The 25,851-nt window shown below is 42.4% G+C and overlaps 1 protein-coding gene across 1 annotated transcript; it reads right to left on the reverse strand.

Moving 5' to 3' along the window:
* Positions 1-7,527: 7,527 nt before the first annotated feature.
* GPR19 (G protein-coupled receptor 19) lies at positions 7,528-23,384 on the reverse strand. Its single transcript, XM_037136658.2, has 2 exons — positions 23,336-23,384; positions 7,528-8,800 (listed from the first exon to the last, which is right to left on the reverse strand). Exon 2 carries the CDS (start codon positions 8,782-8,784, stop codon positions 7,528-7,530), a length of 1,257 nt encoding a protein of 418 aa, XP_036992553.2. The 5' UTR covers positions 8,785-8,800; positions 23,336-23,384.
* Positions 23,385-25,851: the final 2,467 nt, after the last annotated feature.

A 25,851-nucleotide genomic window follows, 5' to 3' on the forward strand; every position in this document is an offset into this window, starting at 1 on the left:
GATATCTCAGATTGTCTGTTTCACATTACTGAAATAAGTATAAGAATGTAGTACTACAAAGAGTATGAGATTTAGGCAGAAAACTGGTCTTGGATCCACTTTCTGAATCACCTTGAATCATTTTAACCTTTTACCTTGTTTCCTCATCTATAAAGAAAGCGGTGGATAACTTTCATAGAGTAATTGGAGTTAGGAGAAACTGCTTCTTACATAGTGAAGAAATACATTAAAATATCCACATGTGCCTTCCTATGTGAATGGATTCTAACAGTGGTTTCACTATTGTTAGACTTTAAATCACTAAAAATAAGCATTTATTTAATGAGCTGGAATTTAAATATGTACTGTTGTAGGTATCATATTTCCAAAGTCTTTGTAGCTATACCGTGTCTACCCCTAGGATGCTATACAAGGTCTGTCCAGAAGGTATCCAGCTATGTAATGTGAAAAGTAGAGATATTTATTGAAGAGGATACATGATACAGGAAACATTGCACATAGGACAATGACACCTCAGTCCCCTACAAAGTAGGCACCTTGGGATCCCACACAGTTCTCTCAGTCAGGGGGAAAGCCAGAAATCACAGGGCTATGAGGGGGCTTGAGTCACCTGAGTGATCTGATGTTTGGCCAAAAAGCTCTTCACCAAGTGTGATGCATGAGTGGGCATGTTGTTGTGATGAAGCTGCCAATCAACCACCAGTTGCCCGTAGCTGTGGCCTTCTGAGTCGTCCGAATAGTATCCGTGGAAGACTGTTGAAGCTTAACATAAAATCTGATGCAGATTCGTTGCTCATTCACTCAGTCATTTTGAGTGGATGGCCACACAGTACACATTCCACTCAATGGCATCTACCACCCCCGCTGACTAGTACAGTGAAGTCCGCATTATTCACACATGAGCATTCTAGTCCACTCTCCTTGGCTGCCAGGTTATATGGATGTCATGCAAACTGTTCTCATTATATTAACAACGGCTGGGCTTTTTTCAGACAGACCTCCTATTTTTTGGTTTATTTTTAAAAATTTATTTGTTTTTAGAGAGAGGAGAAGGGAGAGAGGATGAGAGAGAGAGAAACATCGAGCGGTTACCTCTCGTGGTGCCTGGGCTGGGACGAAACCTGCAACCCAGGCCTGTGCCCTGACTCTGATAGGTGTGGCGACCTTTCCCTGTGTAAGACGACACCTGGACAACTGAGCCACACCAGTCAGAGCCCCACGCTGATATATTTAACTTACCATATTTTCTTTTAGCATTTCAAAGTTTCTTTCTAGAATGTTTAAATCTTTGCTCATCCAGAATTTTGTCAAATGAAAGAGTTGGGCTTTTTTGTTTTAATGGAAGAATCAATTCTTTCCAAAAGGCCAGCCAGTTGTCCCAACAGCAGTTTTTAAAATACAGCTTTTTTTTCTTCACTGGCTTAAAATGCAACCTTAATCACAGGTTAAAGTTCTAAGTGTATTTAAAACCATTGGTGGGCTCCATTTTTGTCATTGATCTGTCTGTCTGTGCACCATGTGCAAACAAACAGAGGAAACCTAGGTCAAGACGGGGCTGGGAAGGCGTGTAGGGAGCAGCGGCGTGAGCACACCCCTCGCTGCAGCTGCAGAGCCCCCTGTGAAGAAAGTTCCTTCTGACCTGGCAACAAGCTGCCCACCACTTGTAACCAATAAAGAACTACCACAGCCCTTCCCAATTTCCTCCTAAACCTAGTAAAAGCTGGCTGGAATCCCCTCGTCTCCTCCGGCTTGCCTGTGCTTTGCTCTAATTTACTTCTCCCAGATCGAAATTCCTCTGCCATTCCCTCGTAAACTCATTTGGGCTAGCTAAAGACCTTGTTACCTCATGTTTAAGGTTGATGACTAATACCCAAGTCCTTTCATTACTGCAGTTGTACAGTAGTCCCCCCTTATCAGAGAGGGTTACCCAGACCCCCAGTGGATGTCTGAAATCATGATAGTGCTGAACCCTATCTAATCTGTTTATTCCTATGCAGAGATACTTATGATACATTTTAAGTTATAAATTAGGCACAGTAAGATTAAAAACAGTATCTAGTGATAAAATAGAACAATTACAACAGTACACTGTGATAAAACATGTGAATGTGGTCACTTGTTTCAGGGATTGCTTGTTGAATGAAGTCTTTGTATAGGCTCCATGATTTCCGGTCCAGCACGTTGCTGTCAATCAGCATACCTCTTCTGTTCATACCCTCCACCCACAAATAAATGCTTTTTCCATCTTCACTAAGCACTTACCACGCACCATGGCCATAACTTTTGATGAGGTGGGACAGCAAACCTAGCATGATATTTTTTTCCTTTCTCACAATTGCATGGATGGATTTGTTTTTTACTCAGCATTTGGACATTTTCTTGCCTTATCGAGTTCAGAACTTTCATCTTCCACTTAGTGGAGGCACTTAACAGCTTCCCTTTGGCATATGTGAATCGACACCATCACTGCTCTTGCACTTTGAGGTCGATATTAAGTAAAAGGATTGCTTGAACACAAGTACTGTGATACTGCAAGCGTCTATCTGATAATTTGGATGGATGCTAAAATAACGGACAGACTGGGAGTGTACACAGCGTGGCAATGCTGATAAAGGGACAACTCACTAAGTGACTAACAGGTGGGATGGAGCAGTGACATGGAAATCATCAAGCTACTCAGACTGGCAGGCAATTGAAAATGTACGGATTGTTTATTTCTGCAGTTTTCCATTTGATGTTTTCAGGTTGTGTTTGACCGAGGCTAACCGAACCGAAACCTCAGAAGGTGAAAACACCGGTGAGGGGAGATTACTGTATTGCTAGAAAGAGCCTTCGACTATACGTATGTACCCCTATGTTCATTTGCAGCATTATTTACAATAGCCAAGATATGGAAACAACCCAAGTTTCCATCAATGGATGACTCGATAAAGAAGACGTGGTCTGTCTGGAAAAAGTTGAGCCTTTGTTAATACAGCAAGAACAGTTTGCACAACGTCCATGTGTCCAGGCGGCCAAGGAGAGTGGCCTGGAATGCTCATGCATGAACAATGACGACTTCACTGTACTAGGAACTGGGGACAGTAGACACTGTTGAGTGAGCATGTGTACTGTGTGACCATTGCATTAAAAATGATTAAGAGTAGACCAACGAATCTGCATCAGATTTTGCATGAACCTTGAATAGTCCTCCGTAGAAACTATTTGGATGATTCAGAAAGTCTTCAAACAGCATACCTCTATGTCTTTCATTTTTTTAAAAAGCCATAAACCATTCTTAGTTTAAATATTTCTTCAAAACACATGTAAAAAGTTCCTTACGATATTTGTGTTCATGGTTTGAGTCTTTGAGTTTTCATTGTGTTTCTGTCCCCTTCCACTCCAATTACCAAATAGTTTTTTTTTAACAACTTGACTTCAGTTGTTAAAAATTCACTTAGATTTGTTTCTAGTTGGTATAGCTCACTTACGGTTTAACGGAAATACACAACTGTTGCATGTTTTAACTACATAGGTGCCTCTAATTTATTATAACCAAGAACAACTTAAGTCCCACATCACTGGTTTTTATAGTCTACCAAAATGAATAGTTAAATTAACAGTCAACACTGGTTTTCCCCATCAGTTCTTTCTATTGCATAAGTGGGGATTCCAACAGAAAAGTGATGATAAAAGTCTAAATTCTCAAGTATTTTGTGTATCCGGATTTTAGACCATTCCTTTTTAATAAATATTTCAAGGGGCAAAATTCCCTTTGAGGTGAATGGTGAGTAGAAGTTGCTCTACCACCTCCATCCCTTCCATTCAAGTTCCTGCTGCTAATTGTTCCTTCTACCTTGCGTCTGCCAATTCTTAGCAGAACTAAAAAAAAAAAAAAAGGAGCGAGAGTGTGAGCTAAAGAAGGAAAACAACGACACATTTGAGAGTGGTCGTCAAAACCTGTTTCTACTATAGTTAGCACATGGCAGTAGGTGCTGAGTAATTTGGAAGATAGAAAAGTTCATTGGGTCAGCAATGACCAATAACAATAGATACCTGTTATTGAGGGCTTCGCAGGTATTTGCTAATGCACTCAATGACTTATATGGGTTTGGGCTCATTTTATTACTACAGCAGTCCTGTGAAGTAGTGTGATGGTTGGTCTTACAGTCAGCTAGGCTACAGTACCTAGTCATTTAATCAAACACTAATACAGGTGTTGCTATCAAGCTATTTTATATATATGGTTAGCATCTACAATCAGCTGACTTTAATAAAAAGATTATTTTTGATAATATGAGTGGCCCTTATCCAATTCATCAAAGGCATTAGGAGCAAAAATGGGGTTTCTCAAAGAAGGCAAACTCACTCCTGCTGGCATGCCCTACAGATTTCAAGCTAACCAACTTCCTCAATAGCAAGAGCCAATTTCTTAAAATACTATCATCTGTCTATCAACTGTTTGGCTGGCGAACCCTAGTACAGGTGGACACTGTTACTTTCCCTATTTTAGAAATGAAGAAGCTGGGGTCTGAGAGCCCTTTGCTGGGTTAAGCAGTTGGTAGGCAGACCCTAAACTTCAACACCTGAGTTGGTTCCAGAGCCCTTAAAAGTGACCATCATGCTATTTGGGACAAAGAAAAACTTTACTGGCCGCGTATGTCGCTGGAATTTTGTGCTAATTTTTAAAGCATCCATCAGACAGCCCAGAAGTTGAATGAATCTGGCCTGAGGAGCAGAGTACAATCTGTCCTCTTCGACCACTGTGCTGCCCACCCCCTCGGCCACACGACCCTCACATCTCCTTTTACGCCGTCAAGAAATCTGTGCCGTGGTCATATCTAACAGAAAATAATCTTTTAAAATTTGTTTTAATCCTCACCTGAAGATATTTTTTATTGCTTTTGGAGAGAGGAAAGGAGAAAAAGGGGGGAAAATCAACACGAGAGAGAAATATGGATCGGCTGCCTTCCACACACTCCCTGACCAGGGGTCGAACCCACAACATTTTGGTGTATGGGGACGACGCTCCAACCAGTGGGGCCACCCAGCCAAGGCAGAACACAGTCTTCCTAAATAGATTGTTCTTTTGGATGATACAGTAGAGTACAGAATAGAGAAGACCCATTTGAAATCCCTGCAAGGAGGTTTAATGTCCCAGCCCTAGCTTTGGTGAGCAAACAGCTGAAACTGCTTTATGGGCTGTCTACGTGCTGAAAACCAGACTGTGTTTTCAGGCTTCCAGACCGGCCTCATCACCTTAAAACCAGATACACACGTTTTAGTTCTGCTGGGCTCACTGCAGAGCCCAGCAGAACTAAGCTAGATTTGTTCAGCGTTGTTTTCCCCAGAACTAAAATCACACATTCCACAAATTATAGGTGAACCCTAATTGTATAGGGCTGATAAGAGAGTTTTTAAAGCAATACATACTTTTAAAGAGATTTTTTTTTGAGAAAGACACAGAGCGTTTGAACAGAAGTGCTCAGTTGAGCAAAAAGTTCAGAATGGCCCCAAGTAGGGGCTCAAAAAATTAAAGAGTCTGAGGAAATGAAATGGACATAAAATAAATTTAAATGCCTACTTGCCAGGAGCATAGGAACATTTACTTTTAGGGGAAAGCCTCCATTACTGTGCTATGAAAAGATTCATGAATTCTCAGTCGAATGATAACAGGAGCAGAAAAGAGAGAGATCCTTCTAAGTGTGGGCAAAGCTACCGCCAGCTTGGTGGTCTGAGGGTTTTTTGGAAAATGATATCCTTTGTAAAATGGGTTTAAAATAATATTTTGACTAGCAATTTCACGTCTGTAAAAGGTATTAATTATTTTGGAATTTCCTCCAATGTTTAGATGCTTTGTGTGTTTGAATACACTGATTGATTAGTTAATCTACAGCTGCTTCTGGGTGCTCAGCAATTTCCACTGTCTTGTTGCTATGAGACAGGATTTCTCTGAAATCGCCAACGTGACGAGCATCGTGAAGAGGAGGTAGGCTCTGCCTACTAGCCACAGTGCCATCAAGTGGTCATTCTGCAGAACGATTTGACAGTTGGTTTGCATTTCCACTAATTACAGCACCGTGAAGTCGTCTCTGTTCCAGGTGAATTAGCGAGTTAACCAAACAGTGGGGAATTGTGTATGCTCTTTGTTTTCTTCCACACACAGTGAGGGTTTTCTCTTCAATAAATGAATCATGCCGTGGCAAGGAGATGGGTGAAACGATGTTGGAATGGCAGTAGAAGGCATTTTAGTTTACCCTTAATTTGACCTTTCTTGGTCTTAATTTCCTCTTCTAAACAGTAAGGAGATTGTGCTAGGGTCTCCCAACATCCCTTCTACTCTAAAAATTTCTAATTCTTTGCTTCCTTTACATGCGGTTCTTACAGAGGGGTGGAGCCTCAAAACTGATTGTAGTCCAGTAACTCCAACAGATCTTGATTATGTTTCTTTGACATAGTGAATTTGAGTGGGTAGCAACAATGCTGGAGAGGTAAAGGGAAGGATTGTGCCCACCAGGAGACAAACTGCTCATTTTATCTGGCAAGTGACTCCTCGCTCCGCGCCCCCCGAATGCTCGATAGGTAATATTGTTCTTCTCGAGCCAGAGCTGTGACCCAGGGAGTCGGCTCCAGGCATCCAGTGTAAACCTCTGATGGAAGGCCCGCAGGGAAGTACATCTGAGCAGGATGGGCAGGCTGATTATCATAATGCGTTCACTGAAGGTTAGAAGCAAAGGAGAAATTCAAATTCCACCTCAAAGGATGCATCCCTGTCCCTTCCTCTGAGTCTATGGGAACCTGGAGCCAGATAGGAGAACTGCCTCTACTCCGAAGTGCACCCCCAAACCATCACCTTTCTTGAGCGCCCCTGTGGGAGACACATGAATCCAGACTCATGGTGCACACCACCGGGAACCCTGTAAGGAGCCTGGGGTAATCTCCTCATTCTCTCCAACATTGCGCGTTTTCTTTCCCTACAAGCCCTGATTAAAATTCAACCACAGAATACGCTGTCCAGCAATTCCAGTGTATTTTCAGTCCTGTCTATGGAATGCTCTCTGGACAGCGATTACTTAGAAGAAGGTAATATAAAAATATGTACAATACTAACACTTCCTCCTGTTCCTTAGTATAAGAAATACAAGGCTCTGAAATGTGTGACAGAGGGGACTCCATTTAAAACAGAAGCCCACTGTCACAGCGTTTCAGGAGGGAGGAGAAAACGGAGACAACACAACTCGCTCGGCTCGTCACTCAGACTGTGTATGGTTTATGCTTTTTGAACCTAATGGTAAATAAAAAGTAGGAATTCTCTTTTCTGTGTCTGTAACTAATACAGTAAAAGGAGCTCAATACGAATGCTTCCTCTAAAATGAAAAGTAACTGAAGTTAAAACCATAAAAACTATAATTGATAAATGAATGCATTTTACAAAAGCAAACATTTCCCTCAGAAAGTTGATTAAAAAATACATAAGTAGCTTCTGTTTTTATAGTTAAAGACTTTTAATTTCTAGTGCATAACAATAACTGAAAGAATTCTGAGATATTAAACAAAAGTGTTTGGTGGGTTTGAGTTAATGGGCCAAGCCACCTTTTTTTCCTTGGCTTCTCTGTCAAATGAATCATAGATTGAGTCTTTGGTGATAGTTTTGGCCGTGGGAGGGATTTCTGAAATGCCAACATAGTTTTTTTTGGCCATCCGTGAACTGGTTGTTATAGTATAGGCATTGCTCCGGTAACATTTCATTGAGGACATGCAAAAAGTCTCCTTCATTCCTCTCCTAAAACTGGCATTATAAATCGAATACAGAGTAGGTTTAGAGGCTGAAGAACTAAAGGATATCCATGTGATCGCTGTGAACACAAGGGAACTTTTCTTGTAGTCCTGTTCATGGGGGTGCCACAGCTGAGCTACATGAAAAGGCAGCCAGGAGAGCAAAAACAATAGGTTTAAAATGAGGAACATCTTGATAGTTTTCACTTTTGTCCTTGGGACAATATTCATTGTCCTCCTCACAGTTCGGCCATCAGTGCCTATTCTCCAAATATACTTTATGACCTTCTGGTAAAATAAGATTATGAGGACAGATGGAATCACAAAGCCCACCAAGAAATGGATGACAGTATAGGCTGTCCCTTCCCAAGAGGAAGGGAGAAAATAGTTACAATGGTTGTCCCAGCTGGACCCGTAGAAAAAGAACACAGGAGCCATGAAGGCTGCATCGAAGATCCACGACGCTGCAATCATTTTCTTGGCTTTTTCTCTGGACACCTTGAAGCTCAGAGGATAGACGATGGTATAGAACCGGTCGATGCAGATGGAGAGGAGAACATAGATCTGCACGCCAGGGGTGAGATACTGAAAGTACCGCACGACCTTGCACATGGCGCTACCCAGTGTCCACCTGCCGGTGGCGAACTGCAGCAGGACAAAAGGTGAGCTGGCCACGCTGATGAGAAGATCAGCACACGCCAGGGAGACCACAAAGTAGTTGGTGGTGGACTGAGTCCTCCTACTCCTGTGGATGACCAAGCAAACCAGGGAATTGCCAAAGACAGACAACAACCACAGGGCCCCAAAGAAAATGCTGGCTGTGGCCACTTCCCCAGGTCTCAGTCCATACTGCAGGTCTGTCTTGTTGCTCATCCAGCCCTGCTCCTCATATAATTCCGGCAGGTCATGGCTTGGTGGAGGTGCGGCTGTTTCAGGGCGGCTGTGGTTTTGGAAGGGCACCACCAGAAGTGTCGGAGTAACCAAAGGTGGCTTGCTGTTATCCATTCTGTGAGCAAACACCATATTCATTTTTTCCCTCTTAGTCCTGGATAAGAAAAGAAGAATGAAGCCTCCTGTTAAAAGGGTGTCATAGAGATCGATTTCCCATCTTATTTGACACTCAGATTGGTTGTCATTTGTCAATGAGTAGGCCTCGTGTCCCGGCAGGAAAACATGACTATTATCCAGAAAAAACTCTGGCTCTATTTCTGTCTCATTGCAGGAGTTGTTTAGCAGATCCCAGCATAGCTCCCTGTGGCCTCACCCTCTTGACCCTTGGTCAAATGTGGTAGAACTCATACCAAGCCCCACTCCTAAATGTGTCCTTTTCCCTCCACTCACTGGGGACAGCAGAGAGTTAGAGAGCTCACAAGAAGAGTGTTACCCCCAACTGAATAGCTGTTGAAATTCTGGGTGAGTGAGAAGTTCCTGAATGTTTTAACACTAAAGTGATGAAGCCACAAGAGAGGAAAACTCGGGCTGAGGCAAACACTCAGATGTCAGCTATGGAAATAGCTGACAGAAACCTGTGAATACAGACTGGCAGGCTCCTAGAAAGGACCCTCCGTTTTCTTATTGCAGAATTTCCATTACAGAAGCATTATGGAAGCACACAGAGCAACTGTAAATAACACCTCTGTGTGAACCAGAAGTAGCTCCTAATAGCTTGCTTTTTGCAAAAGATCATGCGACTCATGTACTAAACCTTGTTGCCAATCAATGACATTTGTTAATGCTATTCTCTAGTCATTGTTTCATAAAATGACGTACTGACTGAAGAACATACAAAATGTCTTCTAAAGAATGTAACCAGGTTACTAGAAACCTTATGCATTCAGATTATTAAAAGTGACCTAATATAACAGTTACTCAGCCACTTTTTTAAGAGCTTATGATCCTTAGATATAAAAGAATATTATAAAGTTTATCATTTACCTTTTTGTACTGTTTAGTGAGGGAAAAATTACACTTTTTAACAGGTGAAAAGATTACTTAATTGTGGACCATTCGATTAAAATTGAGGTGACTTGGATCGCAGTGGGATTATTACTGTTTAAGTTGGTCTGAATCTATTAAGCAAAAGAGCCATTGAATCCATAACAACCGGAGCAATTCCATCTGGCCCGCGGCACGAGGCTGAGGGCGGGGACGTGCAGTTCCAGCAACGGGATCTCCAAGGGCCCAGTGCCCCTCACGTTGGGCTCCTGTGACCGCCTCACAAAGAAACATTTCTGAGTTTTAAAAGTAGGATTAAAAAACAGTCCTTAACGACCTGTTTTTCCTTGAAAGGTTTTTGCACTAATCTGGGGTAGGGAGAGGAGGGTTACTATATAGTGTCTTCACCAAGAAACCACATTCAGCAGAAGTCTGGAGCTCGGAGCGATGTGTACCAAATGCCAGCTCTGTGATACTTTTTTTTTGGTCCAAGAGGCAGCCCTACTTCATTTCTCAAAGGGGCAATGTAAGGTAATCAGACATTTTGCTACGAAAAGACCTCTCAGCATGGCTGGCCAGTTGACAGCCAGCTGTAAGAATAGCAACCATACTTTCCGTATTCAAAAATCAGGACACGCAGTTTAAAAACAGGACATAAACTCTAATATTAGCACTGTCCTAGAAAATCTAGAATGCATGACCCTTATTCTTGTAAAATGGAAATAGTTTTCCACCTTCCTAGGTAAAACATATAAGATGCCAAAAAGAGAAGCAACACGATTTTTAAAAAATATTTAAAGTTTAGAAATAAAACAGACGAGCAATTTTTTTCAGACAGAAAGAACCGTTCCGAACTGCCCCGGGGATCCTGCAGCCCAAACGAAACCGGAGTCAGTGGCAGGGGCACTTTTCCACAGTCAGTAATTCACTCACTTGAAACCCTGTGAACTGCCTTTTGTTCTCTTAAGGCCAAGCTCTGCTGTGAGAGAAGGAACTTGCTCACCCTACAGTTCCAATTCCGTGAGCCTTCTTCCATATTCCCTCCAGCGGCTTCACACCAGTGAGCCTGTCTGCCGATTTCTCCAGCCCCACCATCTGGAAGCAAAGGAGCCTGACGCTCAGAAATGGAACAAGGCAGCCTGGGGTGTACCTGAGTCTAGGTCTCCCCTGACGATGGCATGACTTTCCGACTCGACCTAAAGTTGCTACACCTCTCTTTACTCAGTCAATAAACCAAGAAACTGTGCTGGGTACTAAAGAGACAAAGATAAGGCCCACGAACGGGTAGATGTGTAAATAAACTGTCCGCCATATTATAACTAAATCCTATAATAATTATAATTAACTGCTAGAACCAGATGAGGACCTAAGAGCCAGAGAAAAATAGGACCCCAGTTTTGCTTGGGAGAGGAAGAAGAAAAGAACAGGTTTCATGAAGGAGGTGAGGTTTTGAAGTGGAGTCTCTGAGAAGGAATGGGCCTTTTTCAGGAAGAAAGACGAGTAAGAAATAAGGAAAGAAAACTCCAAGGGAAAGAGAGAAAGAGAAAGAGAGAGAGAGAGACCGCATGCTCACGTGGAGTGAATTTGGAGGTCCTCTTAATGCGTTGATCTTTTCTGGGCCCTTTTCCCCCTTTGGAAACAGTTTCCTGCGGACCGTACCTCCCCAGTAGACAGTTAACACATGCGCTACAATCCAACTGACCTAAAGTTCTTCCATGGCTACGGTGAGAGGCTACATTTCCCTCATCCGTGGGCTGCCGTGTGGTCCGACAGCAGATAGCAGTATTAGCATATCCAGAATGGCTGTGGTATCCTTGTTCACGCAGTGCTCTGCCGGTCCTTCACCGCAGCGTTTTCACTTCTTTTGCTTTAGACCCACGGTTCTCTAGCTCGGCAACACACTGGACTTTCCCAGAGAGCTTTACAAAAATATTGACGCCTGGGTCCTGCCCCAGGACTCCGACGGAATTGGTCTGAAGTGCCGCCTGGGCACCGGACCTTTCAAAGTCCCTCAGGTGACCCCACTGTGCACCCAGGATTAAGCATCACTGCTTGAGAAGTACTCCCATGTCTCCGTTTTCCCCACCACACCATGGCTCCTGGAAGGAGGGGGTTATCTCTTCCCATGCTCCATAGCCTCCCTTGAAGTTCTTTACATTAATAATTGCTTAGTAAATATTTTACTCAGTCGAATCCCCAAGGATGGAGAACTGAAGTACAGGAGTCCTACTCTAGGTGGCTCTGCATGGAGTTACAAGCACACAGAGCATCACTGTGTATCCTCCCTCGGCTGACACATCAGTGACCATGGAGACAGGGAAACACACGAGCAGAGCCAGTGAAATTAAAGTCACCCAGGTCAACTGCCACACAAAACAGAACTCTTATTTAAGGGCGAGGGGAGGTAGATCAGGTGTCCTCAGACAGATCCTTGACCCCGCTCTCCTGGAAAAAATCATCTGCCATGTAATATCTAAATTCTAGTGTCCAAAAGTCAAATTTCAGAAAGGTTTCCCCGCTCCATTAATTTGGAAATAAATACATCTTCAAGGGAGTGTTTGGGAAATACAAGGACTGCTTAATTAGTAATTATTTCCAACTCATTCATATGCAGTAATTTTAGGAGCAACAGGAAAGACTTCTTTACCCCCTTTCTGCTCAACCTATCTCTTCCCGGCCAGTTCTGATACTACCACATGGCACACTCCACTGGGTAAAAATGTGTCTCTATATAGTATCCAAGAGAGGAACAATTCATCTGTCGGGCTCTAAGAGGTGTTTTCTAATATAAAACCGGGGAAAATGGTGAGTAGGTTGACATGGCACAGCACTAGGGAGTGGGTGGGCCTCTGTAGTGACATGACTAGCATCTTAGCTGCAAATTTCATTTGAATGTTTGTCTTCCCCATTATGTCACAAATTCCTTGAGGACAGAGATTATGTCTTTATCCGTAAATTCCTGGAGCATACAGATATTAATAAAGGTTTATTGAACAAAGAAATGGATAGATGTGTTAATAAAAATGATATAATGCTTGAAAATAAGGAGAACAGATCTTTTTTAAGCCACGCCAGGACATTGTTAGATGGGGTGCTCCAAGAAGTAATTCTCTGGGAGAATGTGTCTGTGCCCGATTCTGCTATTCACTATATGCCTAGGGTCTAGACGTTGTGAAGTTCCATGGTAACATGCAGATTTCTGTCTAGCAGGAAAAATAACTTGAGGTTACAGACTTTGTTGTCCTGTAAAACATTATCCAGTTTTGTGACTCTCTAGCAATCTTATGCTGACATTCTTAAAAAAAAAAGCACAAAGCCCTATAAATCACCTGTTTCTTCGAATGCTGTTGGAATCAACCTTATTATCTCATCAATTCCTCCGGTAACAAGTTCATAAATCTTTGGCATGTTCATGCTCTATTTGTGTGAGAGTCATGATTTGAGCTTTTTGAAGATCACATTTGGATGGGCGGGTGAACGGATGGATGACTGTGAACTAATGAGGCTGCAATGAGAACCAAGGGGCCCAGGGGCCAACTGCTCACTGGCAGTGCTGCCTGCGGCTGTTCCTGGCCAAGCTCATCAACTGCTGGTTAGGTTTCTTTCAAACTCAAAAGACCCTAACGAATGATTCCCTCCACCCCCTTAAAATTGTAAAAATTTACAGACACTCTCACAATGTCGAAAGACCATTTTTATTTCTGAGATTTGTTCAAAAATTTAATGTCAAACTAGAATTTGTATAATATTGAGTTTTTACATGGTTTGGTTGGGGAAAAACACAGATATTTTCTGCAGAATGGGAAGCATCTGTTGGACCTACACAGATGCATAAGGCTGTTTACTAATGAGCAGTAAGATTAATTACAATGACAACAGTAGTTATAACATCAGTACTACTGAGAATTGATACGTATTTTGTGCTTCTTATGTCAGATATTTTATATGTGTCGCCCTTGGAGGTAGGAAATATTACTAGCCTTTTTTACAAGTGTAGAAGCTGAAGCTCTTCCCAAAGGACATGCAGTCGGAAAGCGGTCCCCCCAGGGCCGCCTCACTCCAACTACGCCCACGCTCCTCACCACCACTGGGGCTTCTCTCCCAGAGTGGCCACAAGGGCTGCATCTGAATTCAGAAGGTGGAATTAGCTATACATAGACAGGTCTTTCTTGACTCCAACCAAACGTAGGAACACAAAGTTATTCCCCCACAGACTCTTAACCCACAGATACATCTGTTCAACATGTTAGCTCAGGAATATGTGAAATAGTGAACATTTGGGGAAAAATCACCACCACCACATATTGGATAGAGGCTTAGCATTAAAAGTGCAGCAGCTATGCTGGTCTGGAAATACAGCCTCTCTTCAGAATAAAAAATATGAGGGTTTTAAAAATTCATTACGGAAGATGATTAATGGTTGCCTTTAAATGCAGAATGAAAGCATAACTATGCTTCAGTCTGAATTGAAGTGAGGAAATAGTTTTATCAATGGTATTACCCCAAGTAGGTATCTGTGCTTTTTAAAATTTTAATAGTTTTACTATAGAAAAATACCATAGTGGTAAGATATTTTCTCTTAAGCATTTCGTTGTTACATAGGCTTGATTCGCATATATATTAAAATGAGAACCACCTGGAGCACTGGTGGGCTAGGGCTGCCTTGCACAGGCTCCCTACAGACAGTTGTGCACATTTCTTCCCAACCCCAAGTTCAATGACATCACATTGGTATCATCAATCAGGCAAGGTATGGATATTTACACCACAGAAACTGACAAACACTACAAATCAGGTTTTCCTTCCTGTAGAGGCATTAAACATTTCCCAGCCCACCACTTCCAGGAGTACAGGGTTTACTGGACAATGTATCCTGGTGCCCTGTACTTACAAACACATCCCTGAATTTATGCTAAATGGCTAAAGAGGTCATATAGGCTCTTTTGAAGCTTTCTGAGTGGCTGGTGTCTTACCTTCTGGCCCTGAGCTATGGCCCTGGTGTGGACAGTGAGCTAAGAGCTTTATAGAGCTACATGAGGCTCAGGTAGCCACCACATGACTGTAGGGGTGCAGGACAGGAAAACGAGAGGGTAAGACATATTCTCACAATGTGCCATCCAGATAAGATCGCCAGATAAAATGTAGGTTGCTCAGTTAAATGTGAATTTCAAATAAATAAATTTTTTGCATATGTAAATGCCATGCAATATCCCACACATGGTGACCTGTATTTCTATGGTATGCACATAATAACTCAATAAAGCTATTTTTTAAGGTAGTTCTGGGACGTTTGCCTCATTTCCTCACTAGGCTCCAGATAAGTGGCAGGTGGTAATGCAGAAGTGAGGCTGGGGAGGTGGGCCCAAGGCATAGTGTTGCCCAGCTGGGAAGAGGCCACAACCCCAGGGATGGTACCAAAGCAGCAGATCCACCAGCCCTCAAGGACCCACACCAGATGAGACCATAATTATGTGTCTGCTATAATCAGAGGGGATCCACGGTTAGAGGGACCGATGCTCATACTTTGCTCTGTAGAAGAACCCCAGGACCTGGGAAGAGGAGGAGAAGCCCAGCCATGTTTGTTACTGAGTCTCCCACTAGCCTGACAGGATGAAGGCTTATCCCCTTCCTTTTTTCTTGGCAGTTTATCTTTTCTTTTTTTAATTTAGTTTTCCATGATCATTGACATATAATAGCATACTAGTTTCATGTGTATAACATAATGATTAGAGGTTTTTTACCCTACGAAGTGACCCCCCCCCCCATAAGCCTGGTGCCCACTTGGCGCCACACTCAGTCATTACAATATTATTGACTGTTATTTAGGAGCCTTGCCATTATTTAAGGAAAGAATGTGTGTAGTAGGCAGAATGGGCCCCGAAAGCTGTCCACACCCTTATCCCTGGAACCTGTCAGGGATATAATTAGTTATATTATACAGCAAAAGGGCAAATATAATTAAGGTTATGGAAATTAAAATGGGAAGCTGATCTTAGATTATCCAGATGGGCCCAAACTAATGAACTCTTTTCTCTGGTTGGTAGCAGTCAAATGAGCAGAAAAAGTCAGAGGCAGATTCCAAGCGTGAGAAGGAACTGACAGGCTGTTGCTGGCTCTCCCTTGTAAGGCCCACACGCAAGAACCAGAGAAGCCTGTAGGAGTGATGGGTGGTCCCCAACTGATGGCCATCAAGGAAATGTGCCCTGAATGTTACTAACACAAGGTGCTGCCTTCTGCCAACCATCCAATGAGCTTGGGAGGGCAGCCACCCCTGGAGCCTCTGCAAAGCAACACAGACCTGCCAACTCCTCGATGTCAGCCTGCGAGACTAGGCAAAGAAACCAGCCAAGGACAATCTGACTTCAGACCTGCAGAACTGTGACATAATAAACATTATCTTAAGCCACTAACTTTGTGATAGTCTGTTATAGCAGCAATAGAAACTAATCCAATATACCATTTCTTATATAATTGAGTACGAAGATTAAAATTTCTACCAGCCATCCTATATACCACTTTCCACTACCCCACCAGCATCTAGAATATTAAAAATCCTGAATGGCTTAAAGAGTACGGTGCTTTCTACTTCATCTTAAGTGTTGAACTGGGGGCCAAGAAACCTGCGTTTATAAGCAATAAAGAGCAAGTCAGAGGACTTCCGCCAAAGATGGAAGCGTAGGTGGAAGCACTGCGCCTTCTCCCACAACTAAGCTTAAAAATAACAAAGTTTTAGCAACAAAAACACAGCCAAACCACAGAAAATTGAACTACACGGAAGTCTGACAACAACGAACCCTTCAGCCAAACCGGTAAGAGGGACAGAGCCAGCAGCAGAGCGGGGTTGGGCAGGAAAGATCCACTGGACTGACCTGGGCACACGACCCAGGTGCGCCAGCAGCCGTGGGTGGATCCCAGGTGTGGAGAAGCGGGTGGACCCACTGAGAGCTGATCGCAGTCAAACATTAGTGTGCAGATGAACCGGTGAAGGAGCTAGCAGCAAGAGTGACCACGCAGGGCCCAGTGGCAGGAAGCGGCAGAGGGAACCGCCATTGTCCCTCTCTGACCCTGCCCCCACATACAGCATCACAAACCAGCAACCTGGGTAACCCTGCCCTGGTGAACAAATAAGGCACTGTTCCTCATACATAACAGGCACAAACAGAGCAAAACATGGCTCAAGAACAACTCAGAGCCCCAGAGCCAATAAATCTAAGTGATGAATAAATAGCCAAACTTTCAGATGCACAGTTCAAAACACTGGTGATCAGCATGCTCACAGAACTGGTTGATTTTAGTCACAAATTAGAGGAACAAATGGAGGCTAAACTAATTGAAACTAAGGGAAATGCACAGGAAACCAATAGTAATGGAAAGGAAACTGGGACTCAAATCAAAGGAGTGGACCAGAAGGAGGAAAAAAATGACCAAACAGAAAAGGATGAAGGAACAAGAATTAAAAAAACTGAGGAGAGGCTTAGGAACCTTCAGGACATCTTTAAATGTTCCAACATCTGAATTATAGGGGTACCAGAAGGGGAAGAGGAACAGCCACAAGTGGAAAACTTATTTGAACAAATAATAAAGGAGAACTTCCCCAATCTGGCAAAGGAAATAGACTTCCAGGAAATCCAGGAAGCTCAGAGAGTCCCAAAGAAGCTGGACCCAAGAAAGAACACACCAAGGCACATCATCATTACATTAGCCAAGGTTAAAATGAAGGAGAGAATCCTAGAAGCAGCAAGAGATAAGAGGACAGTCACCTACAGAAGAGTTCCCATCAGACTGTCAGCTGATTTCTCAAAAGAGACCTTACAGGCAAGAAGGGGCTGGAAAGAAATATTTCAAGACATGAAATCCAAAGACCTACATCCAAGATTGCTCTATCCAGCAAAGCTTTCATTTAGAATGGAAGGGCAGATAAAGTGCTTCTCAGATAAGATCAAATTCAAGAAGTTCATCATCAACAAGCCCTTATTATATGAAATGTTAAAGGGACTTACCTGAGAAAAAGAAGATAAAAAAGATGAACAGTGAAAGAACAGCAAACTCACAGTTATTAAGAACCACACCTAAAACAAAAGCAAACTAAGAGGACAGCTACATCAGGAACAGAACCATAGAAATGAAGATCACATGGAGGGTTAGCAACAGTGGAGTGGGAGAAGGAAAAAAGGGGAGAAGGTACAGAAAATAAGTAGCATAGATGGTAGGTAGAAAATAGATAGGGGGGAGGGCAAGAATAGTATGGGAAATATAGAATCTAAAGAACTTGAGACACATGGTCATAAACTAAAGGGGTGGGTGGTGGGGGAGGGAGTGTGCAGGGTGGAGGGGAATGAAAGGGGGAAATAGAACAACTGTAATGGCATAATTAATAAAATATATTTAAAATTTAAAAAAAGAGCAAGTCAAGGGACCCGGCTCTTTTTCTTTTTTCTTTTTTTTTAAATCATCAGTGTAAGGACCTTAAGTAAATCAATCTCTCTGAATCTCTGTTTCCATGTCTACAATATGAATGAGTTGGTCTGGATGATTTCTAAGGTCATTTTAACTCTAGGAACTAAAGCTGATAGGCAGACACTGGGATGAACAACACACATTCATTTAATTTATAACCTACCACCTTCACCTAGCCAAGAGCTCATGCTGAGAGTGCATTTTGATGGAAAGAGAGGAGGGTTGTTGGGGGCTGCTGGAGGCCAGCACTGTGAGCCTTTGACATCCAAGAAGAGTAGGATGTATCTCCAAAAATTCCTAGGGGCCAAACTTTACCTAGAGGGCAGCCAACCGCTCCTCAATAATTATCCTGGGTGTGCCAACAACCCCTTATTGAAGATTCCTTGTAAGAAGTGGTCTGGTCAAAGACTTGCCCCCTGCATTTGCTTTCCTCCTATCCACCACCTACATTTCCACAGGGAAGAAACACTTACTAGAACCCCGACTGTCCTCTAACAGTTCTCCATACCTCTCTTCCCAGTGTGGGGGTCTTTTGAATTCTGAACAAAACAATCTGGCCAAGAAATTTTTACGTGACCATGCTCAATTTAACTCACTACAACAAACATTTTTTGAATACCTGCTGTGTGCTCACTGAGTTAAAGGAGAGGCAAACAGTTGCTTTGGAGGTAAATGTTCAGTTTCATTTCCTGGTTTCAGTATCAACACCTCTCGTAGTGAGACTTAAATAGGAAAGAGGCAGGGCAGCGGAGAGCAGACATCCTATGCTCAAAGCGAAGAGCTGTAAAAGAAATGGGACTTAAAGCTATTTGAAAAGAAGGTGAAAGACTCATTAAGAACCAAGTCTAAGCACTGACTGGGGACTTACTAAGAACTCTTATTTTTCAGAATCATTTACATTTGTCTCACATCAAATTCATATCCACGCTCCGGGCAAATTTTGATATGCATCATTGTCTGCAATCAGGATTTTCCAAGAAAGCAACCTTCAACTTGATGGAGCAAAAGTTAGACTTGAATTTGCATTAATGTATATTTTTATGGACAAATTATGCACATATACATACACACATATATATCACTGAAACTATGATTAAATGTATATTTGCATACCCTTCACACGGTTAATGCGTATATATATATATATTTTTTTTTATGCCATATATTTTTAGACTAGTTAATCATCTGAGCTTCAGTTTCCTGATCAGAAATTAGGGCTAATAATGCATATCATAAGGCTTCCATCAGGACTATACACGACAGACACCAGAGTCTAGGAAGGTCTGCTGAATGAAAGGCTCCAGGAGATGAATGCTTTAAAAATTTAGCCAAGGAAAAGTAATCCACAGACAGGGAAATACACTCATGGTGGTAATTCCTCTTTGCTTTTTAAACTATCTTTTTGGATCCGCCACCTCTCCTCACATCTCATCTTTTGCTTTGGTTCATAGAGGAGAAACTGCACCCACTCTGGCCCTTCCTCCTTGCGCACACACCCTAGGAAGGATTTGCTAATTATGTTGGCAGGGCACGACTCATTCAGCAGGGTTTACTAGCAGTGGGCAGGTCACTGTGACCGAAAGGCAGGGCAGAGGCATGACTTTCTTGTATCCTTCACGCATGTACATTGTCCCTTTTCTGCTTTCCTCTCTCACTCCTAGACTCCAAGTTGAAAGCTTCCTTGGGCAAAACCCCCCTCTCCGGGGAAAGCCTCTCCACTTTCTCTCTCCTATCTTGTTCAGCTGGTGGAGTAGAGGCCACCTTTTAGATTTCAGGAGATAAGTATGAAGCCCAGCTTGCCTTCCAGATGGACACCTCTTGTGTGCACTAGCCTACCTGTTTACCTGGGAAGTCCTGCCTCAGTGTGGTGGGCATGCAGCACTGGTGCCCCAGCAGGGCTGTTGCTTTTGCACAGCTCACTCTGCAGGTAACAAACACTGGAGGTAGGATGAGGGAATAGAATTCAAGGATGCACACCTTATTCACAACCCCACTCTTCCTCTCCTTAGCAACTTAGATAGAGAAATAATAGGAAAAAGTTATATTTGTGTACATTATCAAGAGGGGTAATTATTTTAATGCTAATTAGCCTCTTAGCTTGAATTCAAATCCTAAATGACCTTTCAAGTGCTGGGAGACGATCTTTTGATTCAGGTCCTAACTGCAAACGGGTTGGGAAAGGCCGCCCGGCTCCAACCCACTCTGACACTGAAGATCCCGGAGATCTCCCGGGAGGAATCCTGCAGTTCTGTGAGTTCCTGGTGCAATGTTCTGGGTGCTGGGGTCCACAGCTGATTAGGACAGGGAGGTCCAGGGAAGAAACGGACCTTCTCAAGACATTAACTTTCAACTTGAAGTTAACTGTTTCAGTGTTGGGAAATGGTTCCAGGCAAAACATCAGAGCAAAATGAGACCGATAGTGGTGCCTCCATCTGGATGTAAATAAAAATCTTAGAAGACACAGACACAGATGACAGTGTGGTGGTTTCCAGAGGGCAGGGGTACTGGGGAGCAGTAGAAGGTGAAGGGGGCCAAATGGCTGGTGATGGAAGGTGATCTGACTTTGAGTGGCGGGCACACAAGGCAATATACAGACCATGTGTCATAGTAATGTACAATTGAAACCTATAAAATCTGATTGACCAATGTTACTACAATGAATTTAATTTAAAAAATATAATAAAACATCAAAAGAACTTTATTCTAAATACAAATAGAATGCCAGGGGTACTGATAGTCCCTGGGAAAGAACTGATTGCTACATCTTGCCATTGTGAGCTCTTCCCATTGTTCTAGGGTCAGTCTGACTAGCATACCTAAGTTTTAGGCATAATTTTGACTGATGCCAAGTTTTCTTCTACTGCACATTTATCTCCTCACTATCCTCCCTACAAACACATGCAAAACAAAACAGGCATGGGCCCCCAAACTGGCTCCAGCACAATGCTGTCAGTCTTGAGTCTTCCCAGTCTTCATTTGCCAGTATATATGAGAGCTTACATAGACCAGGCCTGGTGCTAAGTGCTAGCAATCCAAAGACGGGAGGACACCAGCAGCTCCCTTCACATGACTGTATTCGTGTGCAAGTGTTACTTGTCCCAGGGAAATGTAGACTTCAGCAGAGATGAAAGGCTTCATCTGAAGGACTAACTAAAGTTCAAGACTGCAAGGGGCAAAATTACTCTTCAAAGTGTTCTTCGATGAAACCCTTCGCTGAAGGGAAGCACCTTATTTTGTGAAGAATTTCACAAATTTTAGCTTTCTATCCCTAATCTTCCTCTTCGTATCTTTGACCTAGTAAATTCTTAGTTTTCCCACAGCATATAAGAATGAGATCAGTCATCTTGCATTGTCTACCGCCAGGAGGGAAAGAAACCACACAGACCAAAGGAAGAAAATCCTTACGTCTCAGAAATTCCCAGAAGTTATAAAAAACACTTTCCTCTTTCTCCCTTAAAAACCTAAAATAATTTGCAAAGAGATCTATTCCCTTGTTTTAAAGTATGATAATATTATTTTAAAGCACCAAATCTAGGCAGTTTGATATCATAGTTTATATTTAAAAATTTATAAGTTTCTAATCTATTTTATTTTGAAAACCAGGTAAGTGCTTGTAAAGAGAACATGCTTAGACTGGTCTTGTTACTAGGTTCTAATGCTGGAAGGATTTCTAGGTTCAATTAAATAAATAAATAAATAAATAAACAAACAAACAAACAAACCTAACCATGATGTAATTCTAGATTTCTTTTTTTCCTTTAGACATGATTTGTTCACCATAGCAACACAGTGTTTTACTACTAGATATCTATACAGCACAAGGGGAGAAGAACAGGCTATTACTTCATAGGTTATTTGGGGGTACAGAATGTGACTATTGGGAAAATTCAAGATGAAATATAGATGTCACTGGGGTTCTGTTTTAGCCAGGCAAGCTGACTCAATTTTCTAGTAGCATCAGCTGATCAACATTTGTAACCAAATCAACTGCTGACATCATTTAAAATAACACAAGCAGAGAAGCAGTATAGTTCGGTGGTTAAGATCATGAAGTCTGGGATCAAGTTTCTTGGGTCCAAATCCTGTTTCTAGTATTTACTATCTGTGTGACCTTGGGAGAGTTCCCTAACCTCTCTGTGCCTTAGTTCCTTCATCACCAAAATGTGGGCACTAATTACGCCTCCTTCAGGGGGTTATTATAAGAATTAAATGACTGATTACTTGTGCTTACACTGATGCTTTACATACAGGGTCTGGCACAGATAATGCCCCTTTTTTATTACAAAATCTTTTATGACAAAATCATAAGCATGCAATTCTATAACATATCAATACCATACTCAAGCACACCACATGACATTTTAGGTGAAATGCTCAAATTAAAACTATAAATGATTACAGCCATATTATTACCCTACCAACCACACTCAAGCAGGCCTTACTTCTGCCAGACCCTGTAGAGCAAGAACTTTGGAAGTGTTGTTACATAAAGACAAAAAATATAAATTGGCTACCTTCCATCTCTCTGCTGGGTAGAAATGGTCAAAGATCCCGAGATTTGAGGGCATGGCGGATTATTTTAGTCTGTAACTTTGGATGAGTCCTTTGAGAACTTGCTAGGGGCCCTTTGGGGAGCGATTCTATAAGATCTGAAATCCCGTGGCAGTCTGCTGCCCAGCACCAGCGCTGGAAACAGTCCCAGGCACTCCTGGTAGCAGGAACATCCGAAGGAAGACGACTGCACAGCACAAACACACAGCACGCCTGCCCACCCAGGCTCCCTAAGCCACCGCCAATAACCTCTGAGAACAGGAGCACAGAATAAGCAGCTGAAGAGGAATGAAACAGGATTTTGTGGAAGTGGCAATGAATTCTAGTTGGTTTCAGAACTATTTTTTCCTCTTTCCAGGATTCAAGGAAAAAAAATTTTTTCATCAATTCTTTGTTTTATTAATTATCACCATACAGAATTTCTATCTAATTTTTCTTCAACAGACACTTACTCTGGTGAATTGTTCATTTTGAAGAACTACCTAGGCATCTTTTCTGGACCTATAACAAATCTAAAGCCCCTAGCCAGCAAATAAACCAGGACAAAAATCTCCAAATTGCCTGGAAAAAGAGATGGTATTTTGTCCTCTAAGCCAAATTTCAGCTACAACACTGCAGGATCACTACTAGCACATACCTCCATCAGGTCTTGATTTTAGAGCCGGTCTCCTTGGATCTTCTTGGTCAGGAACAGACCTTGCATGGGAGTTTGGAGGATGCCCCAAACCACCAGGAAATCTTGGGAACACATTCATACCTGTCTTCTGCCTCGTCCTTGGCTCACAGCCCGCTTCCTGGTAGGGAGACGAAATGACGCTGTGCAGGGTAGACTGTTAAACCATCTTCCCACCCCCAGCCCCACTCTCTTGGTGCCCCTCCCTTCTCTTTTCCAAGGCTCTGGAATGTGTCACATGGGAAATGGATCATGTGGCTCAAGGGGAGAATGTGGCCATTTTCTCTCTCCCTTCCCCCACTTTTCCTTTCAGGAGCAAAGCAGCAGAAATCTTCGATCTGATTGGCTCTAACCAAAAATCTCCGTATGAAAAGGGAAGATTCAACTACTGAAACCTCCAGCCTTCTACACTTTATCTGTTGTTTTATTTTTCATCTGGCTGTTCTACCCTGGGCACTCAGAGTTGCTTCATAGGGAGAGAAATGACACTCTGTCCCCAGCCTCTCTCTTTGTCACCATCAGTACCACTAACATGGCAAGGTGTTCCCTAACCAGCCTCCGGAGCCCCCGGGCACATCTGGGACAGCGGGAGCATTCAGCACCACGGACAGCATTACACCCACTTCAGTATTCACTAAAGCCATTTTTCCCCCTGGTCCATTTAACTCTCAGGTAAATAAAAATATTTCCCTGAGCTCTTTTGTCTAAATAGAAATCAGGCCAGCCATATTCTTAGGGGCCCAATTTCCCCATCTATCAATTTATTGTTTGTTACACTATAAATAGAAATGTAATTTTTACGTGTCACTAAACCCAAAGGCCATCCCATGTCTACCTCCCTGTCCTCATCCCATCACCCATCCCCACTCCTTAAATGTGTTGTATGTTTTGGAAGAATATGCTCTGTGTTTCTCATGACATAATTTACCATATGCCCATACATGTATGTTCAAGTGAAGAACCACGGGAACACACAGGATTTCTAGGTGTCTGTCTGCATGTTGTAGCCCCATCCCCAGGCTTCAGCAGGGTGGAAATAGAATGGCAGGGAGGGAGCTGGGTAGGAGCTGTTTTGTTCTGGGGTCTATCCTGCTTTGCTGACATCTCGGTTGCCATGGTGCTAGGTAACTGCTGAAGGGGAGGATTTCTTTCAGAACCGGTCACCATGGGACCCAGCTGGCTACAGAAAGGCAAAGGGAAAAAGGCTGAATTGCTGAGGAGGACTTTCAATTAGCATTTTCAGAGCCAAATTGACTTAACGGGCCCTTTCCTTACTGAATTGTTGCCGACCCTAAACCTTGAAAGGGTTCTGGGAATTAGTATGGACAACGCAAATGGTAACTCCCTCCATCCTCCACAGCTTCTTTCCTTAAAAGTCTGCTTAGGTGCAACCGAATGAAAATGCTGGCTTCATAGAATGACCATGGACTTTGTCACCGAGGGTTGGGAGGAACACGAGAAATGGATTTCTGCTCAGGCTGGGACTTCTGACTTTTGTGAAGCCATTTATCAAAGTCCTACAGACTTCACTGGGAAATGCTTTACCTCCACACCTGATAGTGACATTAGGAACAATTTTTAAATGTTTTACAATTTTATAGAATGGAAAAATATTATTTAATGCGAGTTGCTAAATTATTTTCAGTAAAAATAAATCTGATTAATAAGGTTAATTCCTTGGATAACATTTGGACTATCCCAAATCAGAAATTTAAACCAGGTATCTATTTGTCTTATAAGGCTGGTATATAAATAATTATTTTTAACTCAGAACCCTAACTATGGCAATTTTAAATATTTATGTTTGGAGAAAGAAATTCTTGATTCGCAATGTGCAGAAGTGCAAACTATAAGAGAGGAGGTAGCACAAGGGAGCTGGAACATGTTCTCAAGAAACTGAAGTTCCTTTCTGGCTCAACACTCACAGCTTAAGACATACTTACTCCTTCTATTTTAGGGGAAGAGTCAGGTTAATTCTAGTCTTTCTAACTAGGAAAAGTTTCTAGTTTTTCTAACTCACAGAGAAATTCAACTCCATTAATTCTAATATTTGCCACTTTCAGAAAATTCTTTTATCAGGAAGGCTGACGTGTGTTTGAAGAAACTGTCAGAAATCCAGAAGGGCAGGTGACTTAGATACAATCTTTCCTTAGTCAATAACAACAACAAAGACAAAACAGCTCACATTTATCATGTGCCATGTATTTAGCACATGATGTAACTTAATCCTCCTATCAAATAACAAGGCAAGTGCTATTATTAACATACTTGTTTTACACATGAGGAAACTAAGGCATAGAGAGGATAAGTAATATGCCCCAACCTGCACAGCTAGTTTGTGTGAGAGGTAGGATTTGAAACTAATCTTGACTCCAGAATAGGCACACCATACTATACTGTTCAGCATCATGAATCATGGACTAGGCTAAAATAACTTGTCAATTTAATGTGATATGATTCATTTCTATGGTCCTTTGACA

Source organism: Artibeus jamaicensis, unplaced genomic scaffold, assembly GCF_021234435.1.
Source record: "Artibeus jamaicensis isolate MK-2021 breed Jamaican fruit bat unplaced genomic scaffold, CSHL_Jam_final contig_233, whole genome shotgun sequence".
NCBI classification, from domain to species: domain Eukaryota; kingdom Metazoa; phylum Chordata; class Mammalia; order Chiroptera; family Phyllostomidae; genus Artibeus; species Artibeus jamaicensis.

Bases quoted from the DNA above. Each gene is read 5' to 3' on its own strand.
- GPR19 (XM_037136658.2), bottom strand. From the start codon at position 8,784: ATGAATATGGTGTTTGCTCACAGAATGGATAACAGCAAGCCACCTTTG.